General features: G+C 32.7%; 3 protein-coding genes and 1 pseudogene across 3 annotated transcripts; 2 read left to right on the top strand and 2 right to left on the bottom strand.

Moving 5' to 3' along the window:
• Positions 1–344: 344 nt before the first annotated feature.
• LOC106653444 (m7GpppN-mRNA hydrolase) lies at positions 345–2823 on the bottom strand. Its single transcript, XM_014372885.2, has 4 exons — positions 2560–2823; positions 1824–2468; positions 1623–1749; positions 345–1489 (listed from the first exon to the last, which is right to left on the bottom strand). Exons 1-4 carry the CDS (start codon positions 2604–2606, stop codon positions 902–904), a joined length of 1407 nt encoding a protein of 468 aa, XP_014228371.1. The 5' UTR covers positions 2607–2823; the 3' UTR covers positions 345–901.
• Positions 2824–2970: 147 nt separating this feature from the next.
• On the top strand, positions 2971–4602 carry LOC106653331. Its single transcript, XM_014372731.2, has 6 exons — positions 2971–3281; positions 3357–3530; positions 3604–3693; positions 3767–3948; positions 4021–4180; positions 4262–4602. The coding sequence occupies exons 1-6, from the start codon at positions 3113–3115 to the stop codon at positions 4393–4395; spliced, it is 909 nt and encodes a 302-aa protein (XP_014228217.1). The 5' UTR covers positions 2971–3112; the 3' UTR covers positions 4396–4602.
• Positions 4603–6783: 2181 nt separating this feature from the next.
• Positions 6784–7398, bottom strand: LOC106653330 (annotated as a pseudogene).
• A 143-nt stretch (positions 7399–7541) lies between these two features.
• On the top strand, positions 7542–9442 carry LOC106653329 (flap endonuclease GEN-like). Its single transcript, XM_014372730.1, is given in 7 exon segments — positions 7542–7699; positions 7781–8057; positions 8124–8410; positions 8482–8646; positions 8743–8908; positions 8983–9346; positions 9399–9442. Coding segments are annotated over 7 exon segments (1461 nt in total).
• Positions 9443–10162: the final 720 nt, after the last annotated feature.

Below are 10162 nucleotides of genomic sequence, written 5' to 3' on the forward strand. Positions count from 1 at the left end.
TTTATTTTTCAACGCGTCGCGTGCATGAACTGCAGTTCGTACGACTATTTCAGACTTGCCTCAGGACTGTGACCTCGCAATTACAAAATTGACATAGTTCCGGCGATTGGAGGTAAATTTGAAAAATTGTATTAGAAGCTCGACAATGCAACAGTAGCTTGCAAGTTAATTTGAATTAATTCGAATGCTCTGAAATAATTGATTGTTTACAATGAATGTAAGAATAAGTTACTAAGACTATAATATATAGCGACAAAAGATGAATTTAATTTTTTAATACATATTTTCATGAGACATAAAGAATTTTATGACGAACAAAATATTTTTTGTAAACCACAAAGTGATTTCGATACAATTGTAAACCTCTGTTTATTCACTTGAAGAAAACTCTCATTTAATTTATCGATAAAACACCAATACAAACAATGATACAAATTAAAATTCAGGAGCAATTATAAAAAATGTTCAATTCAAAATCCATTTTTTATTTCCCTTTTACTTTCCATAATGAGACAAACATGAAAAACAAAATATTGTTTAACATTTACATGTGAGTTGATACTTAAGAGATCTTAATTTAATGTTAGTGTATTTAATTGTTCAGTTACTTCAACTCATTCAATAATCATCTTGCATTTAAAAGTCACAAGTTATCTAATACTGCACATTATCTAATAAATATACCTACAACTCATGTTTTCTGAATCAACCTTACGGAGTTGAACCCTTGATTACTAAAAGTATGCATAAAAAATTATGCAAATTATTTAAATTTGATACATCACTTGAGTAACAAAAAATACTCCACACTATCTTAACAAAATACACTTATTAAATTAAATTAACATATTTGGCAGTAGCAAAACTAAAAGTAAACTTTAAACTAAAATTAATCACAGAATTAGTTTTTTTGCTCACATGTATTATTATATGCAAACATTAAGCATTCAATGATGGATTGTTTATCAAAATTGAAGTTTTTCCATAATTTAGTGGTAAAATTGAATGCCGCTGATGAATCACTTGCAGTCTTTGCGTGACGTGCAACCCCATTCGATTTCTCTTGCATTGGTTGGTCAGTTTTATTTGTTAAATTATTCGCATTATTGTCTCTCTTATCTTTTTTCTTGGATCCATTTTTTCTATTGCCTGTATTATCGGAACCATTTGCAGTTTTATCGGTAAAATTTTTTGATAGTGAATTACTTTTTTGTCTAAAAGGGCTTTCTTTCAATTCTTTGGCAAGTAATTTATCTTTGCAATTTTTGCCAAATAAATTGCGTTTTGAACCATTTTTAGCTGAATTTTTGTTTTGGATTGGTTTCCAATTACTCATTAGTTGCCCTGTATTTCCATCAGCATTTTCATTTTTGTTTTGGATTGGTTTCCAATTACTCATTAGTTGCCCTGTATTTCCATCAGCATTTTCATTTTTGTTCCAACCAGTCGTATTAGGAGTAGAAAAAGCGTTTTCATCATCTGAATTGCACTGATAAAAATTTTAAATAGTTTTAACAATTTTCAAGTTTTTGCTTAATACGTATTTTTTTCTTTCATAATATAGCATGCAGCACAACTCTTTGACTAAAATTAGCTTTTTGTGCTATAACTGAGATACTTACTTTTTTCTCTCTATATTGATTGTGGGGATTAGCACTGTTAATATCTCCAACAGACTTGTGGCGATTTCTTTGACCTTTTTTGTGCCCAGTTTTAGTAAATTCTTCACTTGCCCATTCTTTTATTTTGCTTCAAGAATATAAAAAATATTTAGAATATAATTTTAAAAAATTGATTGAATAGCAAAAACACAAAAAACCTACTTAACAAAAGGAATTGCCATGAAAAATTGATTAGGTACTACTCCAAGTTTAGCTTTACATCTTGTATCCTTCCTGTGATTTGGTAGATCATTCAGATCAAACCATTGTATACTTTTTATCTCATTACGCGTTCTTGGTTCAAATTTAGTATCCTCCGGTACACCAGGAATAACGTACAACCTAATCACCTGTTCGTTTATAATTGATTCAATGAAGACATCCTTTTGAAGTATAGGAGAAATGTCAAAGCCAGTTTCTTCCAGTACTTCGCGAGCGGCGCAATCGGATGTCGTTTCGTCTTCGTTTATTTTTCCCTTTGGAAAACCCCAACTGGAGGCATATTGACTTTGAACGAGCAATACTTTTGTCAGACTTTTGTTCATTATAATGGCACCAAACGTAGGTACATTCTGTTTGTAAAATCTCCACTTCTGGTAGATAACGTCGATTTGCGAGGCGTGCGGCCTCAAAAAATCGATGTGCTTAAATATAATAGCCGCGAATTCCTTCATTCCAACTTTCGTTAATTTCGGATTCTCCTCTGTGCAATAAAAATCTAGGTAGAACCAGTGGGCCAGCTCGATCTGGAAGCACAATCTCACGTTATCTTTTCTCTCGTCCTCTGGAATGTTGATGATAAAACGACTGCAAGAGGGAAAGCAAAAAGTTCAAAATTAATAAAGCTCAACGAATTTCGAAAAGGCAACTTTAATTATTAACGTCACTGAGTTTTAACCTCGAAAGGTCATCGAGAATATCGCTCGGTATGCGTGTCTCGGACATTTTGTGCAGTGGATTATTATTTATACACGCAGACTTTACACAAACGAATGCACAGTTACGTTCTTTTTTCTTCTTTCTAATCAAAAAATTAGAAAACTAAAAATTCAAAACAAAGTCAAAAGCTAAAACGCCACGAAGTCTGCTGTCTACTGCGTATATTTAAGATTTACATTCCGTTGTGCTTTGTATATAGGCATGTATGTATATGTTTACAATACAAGCACAACTGACACACACAATGACAGAGCAAACACACGTGTGAGTGAGAGTCGGTGGGCAGCGGCCGAATCGATCGTCCCTAATAATAAAAACAACGCCTTTGCCATCGTTGGGCAAGGCAGTTGACTGTTTCGTGGGTTATGTTTATATATCCTGACACTTTTATATCAAAACAATCGTGTTATTGTCGGTATCGGTAGTGTGTGTAAAAGACAGTTGTAATCAAAACTTGTTTAATGACAATCGCGCGATTTCCTGTGTATATAGCGTAGGAAGACTTTAAAAAAATGACAACCAAACAAAAGTTCATCACTCTCGATCCCAAAGCTTTGAATCGTACAACAATTATCAGAATTGTTCCCGGCAGCAAAACAATTACGAGAGGCAACAGTATTATAAAACACGTCGTGGGAATAACAAAAAAGTATCAACAAGAGAGCAGGGAGCCTACCGAAGGTATTTAAATTTTCAAATCATCAATTAACTCAAACTCATAACAGAATAATTGATTCATTGTTTTTTTACGATTAGACATTCAAGAGAAAATTTCAGAGCATGCAGACGATAATGACATTTCGTGTAGAAGCAATGACTTTGAGCCGTACAAAGAATTCAACCCAGATGAGTCTGAAAGATTTGAAGAATCTCTGTCGTTGTCATTGTCATCGAAAAAACCAAAACTAACTATATTAAGAAGATGCGCTGGTATGGTTTTTAAAGATCTTTTCAATAAACTTATTGGAGAAAAATTCCTCTTATTAATTTGAGGTATTTTCAGTTGAGAATGAAAGTATAAAAATTAATCCTGCAGAGGTGGATCCTTTGGAGAATACAGTTCCAAGTCAAATTCATGGCGATGGTTGCTGCTGTAAGTTTTAAAAATTTTAAAAATCGTGATGTCAAAATTTGATACTAGATATCTGAAACTATTTTTTGTATAGGTGCATGTAGAGATAAACTAGACATTATTTTGAGACAGCAACAAGAAATACTGGACTTCTTGAAGGGTCGAGACAATGAACATCCATATGATCTTTTACCAGCTATGCCATTTAATGATATAAATGATTTCTTAGATTTCGATGAGTCGTTAAGCAGTAATGAAAAGGTTGAAAGTCAATTTGTAAGTGTTTCTTAATTTTTTATGGAACAAACACTTAATACTTGTTGCATAATGAATAATTGTAACTTACAGAAGCAAAAAATTAAAAAGTATTTAGTCAGTACAGATCAAAAATCAATGTCAAATATCATGTCAAGCATAATGACAAATGAACTGGCAAAAAAAATTTCTTGGATTGGAATTAAAAGTACAGTTGCGTTTGGTACTACTAGCATGGTTGGAATTATCATTGGTCAGTAATTATTTTCTTTAGCATTTAATTACTAACAATTATGTAAATATTAAATTGAATTGCTGTAATTTTATGTTATAGATGTCATTCAAAGTCACCATAAAATAGATATGGATACAATCAAATCAAGGCTTGCTGAGTGGCTTCGAAGATGCGGCGATCGCATCGGAAACGAAATGAGAAAGAACCTAAAAAGAGCGAGGATATCCAATTAGAATTAATGATTCATAATTAGTATTTAGTGTGAAAAGTTGTACATATTAATTTTGATAAAAATCTTTATACTTTAAATATTTCGCCAAAAATAATATAATTATTTTTAAAAAGTATTTCGAAGATAAATATGCTCTGCTCAATCTGTTGAAAATTCAGCAGCAGATTATTTAACGCGAGCAACTTTTATAAAAGTAATAAAAAATAATTTCCAACTTCAAGCTCAATCGTACCGTTTCGGAATTTCATGTGTGTGAATGCGTTCTAAATAAGTGAGCTCGGGCATCTGTCTCAATTAGTCGAAGTATGGGTTATTTTTCATCTTTAACTTTTTGAAAAAGTTTATATAGATTCACGTTACGAGATAAAGAGTGCAATCAATGATCATTTTTAATTATTTTCCCCCTTAATGGTCATTTCAATTCCAGAAAATTTTTCAAGCTCAGGCAGAATTTGAATTTCCCCGTTGAAAAATTAGATGCGACATTACATATGAAATATCTTGCGTCATCGGTCAAACCAACGCATTCCATAATTATCCAGTATCTGTAAACGACCACCTTTGGGTCAATGCAGCTTATATGTAAAAAATCGGAGCACACAAACTGCACTGCTCTAATATTGTACAAATTCGAGGGTTACATATTTTTATGTATGCAGCTCGTGCCATATTAGTCCAGTCAAATTAAAATTTTTCCGAACAAAATTAGTGCCAGCACCGGACTATATTCTATGTTCTTTACAAAGAGTAACACACAATAATAGTTTTATGATAAAAACCAGCACATTTCAATTTTTTCTATCCGAAACTAGCACGTTTCAATTATTCCTAACTAAAACTAGCACGTTTCAATTTTTCATAATTAAAACTAGCACGTTTAAACTACGGAGATACAAATTAGCACGTTTCAACGAATTCGAATGAAAACTAGCACGTTTCAGCAGTTACTAAAGAAAATAAGCACTTTCATTTAGTTCGCGTTTACCCTTTTTTACATAAATTTTTTGCGCGTATATAATATCTCTAATTAATATCTCTATATATCGTATACAGAGTAACTACTAGAAGTATCGCATGTCCATTTTTGTGACAAAAAAAACAAATACAATCTTTATTTGTTATTAACTGTGCATGTTGTGCGCGATTACACAAAACGATATTAGACATGTCAACTCCTGAAGACTTGAAAAAGTTAATAAAAATTTTAATTGGGAGGATGCCGATAAAAGGATCGTATACATGATGAATCATACATGAAACATGCTACTTTTTGTTGCAACATTTGAAACGTGCTACTTTTTGTTTAGTCTTTAATACGAATCATGAAATATGCTAGTTTTTGTTGGGCGTAATTAAAACGTGCTAGTTTTCGTTCTATTAGCTTTTTTTCGTTACAAATTTGAAATACGTTACTCTTCGTAAAGAACGTCGAGTATGGGTTTTGTTGGTCTCGATGAGTACAACAAGCACCCTTAGCTGCGTAACTTTTTGAGTGGCGGTTGGGGTAGTGGGATGTTTAGAAGGGTCGAAAAATCAAATTTTCGCCCTTGTAGCTTTTCCATGAACAGCAATCGAAAAAAGTTCAAATAAAAGTTGTAGCTATTAATTAGACCTTTAATTTGAGCCCGACCACGATCGATTACGTTAATTATTTACAGAGAAAAGTGCAAAAAACCCTTTAAAATGCCATTTTTTCAATCGCATTTATTATTAACAATTTCAGTTCAATCGGAACTTACATTACATCAAAATGTAGGTCTTTTCACGACAAAGAAAATGAACTTTTGAAAGTTAAGATCGGACTTATAGTTTTCGAGAAACAGTCATTTGTTTATAAAAACTCTCCCTTGGACCTAGGCGATATCTCGATTGTTAACAGCAATAGCAAATCCGTTCGACGCGCAAATGAAAGTTTAAGACTTGTACACTATATGTAAAACAATTCGTTTCCCAAAAAAAAAACGCAAATATAGCGTAATGAGATGAGATGAGATGATGAATGCGCGGTAACAAAAAACTAGTTAGATAGCGAGATCTGTCGGCAAGGAAGATTTATTTAGTGCGTAAATTTTTTTCAGGTTTGCTATATTTTAATCATTCAAAAAAATTTTAATTTTTATAGATGTGTAATTGAATGTTTACTTGTTTTAATAAAAATTGTTATTTAAAGATGATTTTGTGCGTGTAAGTAAAATTGTTGTTACCCTAAAGAATACCACAATTTCATAAAAAGTCAATTAAACACAAATTTGAACTGGTAAACAGTATTTGAACAGTAACATTAGCAAAATAAGTCTTTATTTTGTGCCCTTTTCAACTATTAAATCAAGATTAAAGTAACTTGATAAAAAATGATTTTCAATTGTATACTTAAATCCTGTCTCAAAATTTATACCACACTGCACCTTCGTTGTCTACGTTTTTGAAGTTCAGGCCGTAATACAGCATGAACAGCTTCATCGAACACTTGTTTTAATCCTCTTCGTGTAAGGGCAGAGCACTCCATATTTGACTGCTCGAATCTGTGAAAATATTGATAAAATTAACATCAAGTATTGTTCTATAATGTCATGGTCAAAACAAGACATAAACTTTGTACTTTCAAAACATTATCAGCCCTTTTAATTTACCTTGTTAGCTAATTTTCGGCCTTGCTCACGTTTGATGGCACTCAATCCTTGCTCAGCTAAAGCTGTAAGTGTTTCCCTATCATCTCGCAGATCAATTTTTGTTCCTACTAAAATAATAGGTGCATCTGGACAATGATGCTCAATTTCTGGATACCATTTACTAGTTACATTTTCAAATGAAGATGGACTGGTAACAGAAAAACAAATAAGAAAAACATCTGTTTGAGGGTAAGTAAGGGGTTGAAGTCTATCATAGTCTTCTAGACCAGCAGTACCCCATAGGCCTAAACTCACTGAATGTCAATTGAAAATAAAGAATTGTTACTTACAACCAAGAAGAGATTGGATCGACAACAGAATGGTACGGACGTCATGAAGAGCACTCCATTTGTCTTTTAAAATGTCCAGGCAAATGTTACCTGCGTTATCAACATTGGGATGAAAAGAAGGAGTGATGAACCGCACTACTGGTGCACTGTATACAGTATATTATAGTAAATTTGTTAAGGCATTCAAAATGGGAGTGAAAGATCTGTGGAATATACTATCACCTATAAGTGAAAGAAAACCACTTTTTGAACTTCAAGGCAAAGCTATTGCTATAGATTTAAGTTGCTGGGTTGTTGACAGCCAGACGGTTACCGACAACCATGCTCAACCAAAAATGTATCTCAGGTATATTAGAGTTCACCCCTTTATTATATAGAAAATTAAACTTTTATACACTGTTTATTTAGATTTATCACTTTTTTGCAGAAATTTATTTTTTCGTACATCTCACTTTCTTCTACATGATATATTTCCTGTTTTTGTTCTGGAAGGAACAGCACCTACTCTAAAACACAAAACCATTGCTAAAAGAAACGAAGAGCGAAATGGAGGCGAAGAAAAGAAAAAAGGTCAAAAAGGAGGAAGAACACGTTTCAATCATGTTTTAAAAGAATGTGAAGAAATGCTGAAGTACATGGGTTTGGTTTGTGTCAAGGGTTTTGGAGAAGCTGAAGCTATGTGTGCATACTTGAACGCTGATGGAGTAAGTTAATTTTAGTAACAAAAAAATAATTTATCATAAGTAATTTAAAAAAGATTTCACTTTTAGCTGGTTGATGCTTGTATCAGTCAAGATAGTGATTGCTTCCTTTATGGTGCAAAAGTTGTTTATAGAAATTTTTGTACAAGTACTCAAGGAAATCACACAACAAGTGGTGGCTCAATTGATGAATATTCTATGGAAAAAATCCAGTCTGTTTTCAATCTTGGAAGAAATAAAATGATAGCCTTAGCTCTTTTATTGGGTTGTGATTATGATGACGGTCTGCCTGGGGTTGGCAAAGAAGCTGCCCTCAAATTGTTTAAGATTGTTGATGACTGTAATATTTTACAAAGGTAATTAAATGCTTTATTCAGTTACTAATAGATGTTATGCCTGAGTTATTTAATTAATAAACTTGCTCTAGAATCAAAGAGTGGAAAACAAATTCTACCAAGTATCAAAAAATGGAAGCAGAATTATCAAATCCAGAAATTTGTACAAACTGTGGTCATAAAGGAAAAGTGAGATCTCATACAAAATTTGGCTGTGAAGATTGCGGAACAACAACAAAGTGCAATGACTCTTACAAGTATGTTGATGATGACTCTTCATTAACAATTCTTAAATTTATTAAATTTATATTTGAATTTGCATATTGACCATGGAACAAACTAAATTATTTCAGAGAAAAACGATTATTAATTTCAAATGAATAATCAATGAGAAAGAAAGCTTTATTAGTAGATAATTTTCCTAATCAAGAACTAATAGATGAATTTTTAATTCGTACTGGTTCTGTACCATCAAAGTTAGACTTCAAATGGAGTAAACCAATAATTGTCAAATTCATTGTGAGTTAATTTTGAATTTATTGAATGAAATTTAGATAATAAAATTTATTAAAATATATTTATAAATTGTACAGGATTTTATGGACCGAAAAGTTGCATGGGAACCCTCTTATGCATTTGCTAAAATATTTTCTCTTGCTACTCGATGGCAGCTTGTCAATCTTATAGAATACCCTATACAGCAACGATTAAATATATCAGGTGTATTTTTTCCCGAAAAAATAAAGAAAATTCGAAATATTCGTAGTGTTGCTAGTTATGAAATACTTTGGCTTGATAAAGATAAGCTTTTAGATGGATTATATTTAAATGCGCCCGACACTGATGACGATCTTTCTGAAGAAGAGAATTCAGATAACGAATTCAGACATTCATTCAGAATTCAGACATCGATTCAGACATCGATTCAGAATTCAGACTGTATACAGTGCACCAATAGTAAGCTATGCTTTTTACAGAATTGTTACACGATAACAATGAATTATTTAAGGTACTACCAAAGATATGGAATTGACCGTTAACGAGTCTTTCTAAATTTTGTTCGAGCAAAGCATCAATTGCACGATCAGCGGTCTCCTCTGGAGTTTCATTAGTGTTAACAATATTCAGGCGGGTTTATCACGATTTCAACTCGTTTCTTGTTAAATATTGGTTGAAATGATGTGTGCGTGTAATCGCGTTACGCTTAGCTACTGACATGTGCATTGCCATCAGAGCATAGCAACGCCTATGTTTATAGTGCAAAAAAAATGTCCAGTATTATAAGCCTCTTTGGCTCCAGGACTAGCAATATTTTTCCAGACCCACATGCACCGGACACGAGTAAAAAATTAAAATATAAGTAAAAGCGAAAGAAAGAGTAAAAGTGAAAGAAAGAGTAAAAGCGAAAGATAGTGTAAATGTGAAAGAAAGAGTAAACGCGAAAGATAGAGTAAACGTGAAAGAAGGAGCAAACGTGAAATTTGTTGTCATATTTTTTATATGTGTATAGATATACACGCTATAGTAGGATGGTGACAAAAACGTGCAGCGAATGAATGCGTAAACAGGCTAAAGTTTAGTTGGCGCCGTTCGCAGGATTCGAGGTACGAAACGAACCAAGAAGTGGGATATAGCATAAAGAGAGAGAGAGAGAGAGAGAGAGAGAGAGAGAGAGAGAGAGAGAGAAAAGGAGCGCAGGAAAACCTTAGCTATCGAGACGCGGTATTACATAAAAAATGAGCAAACGAAACATTCCATACTTTAGGTCGACAT

The sequence above is a fragment of the Trichogramma pretiosum genome, unplaced genomic scaffold (assembly GCF_000599845.2).
Source record: "Trichogramma pretiosum strain Unisexual culture from Peru unplaced genomic scaffold, Tpre_2.0 scaffold35, whole genome shotgun sequence".
NCBI classification, from domain to species: Eukaryota; Metazoa; Arthropoda; class Insecta; order Hymenoptera; family Trichogrammatidae; genus Trichogramma; species Trichogramma pretiosum.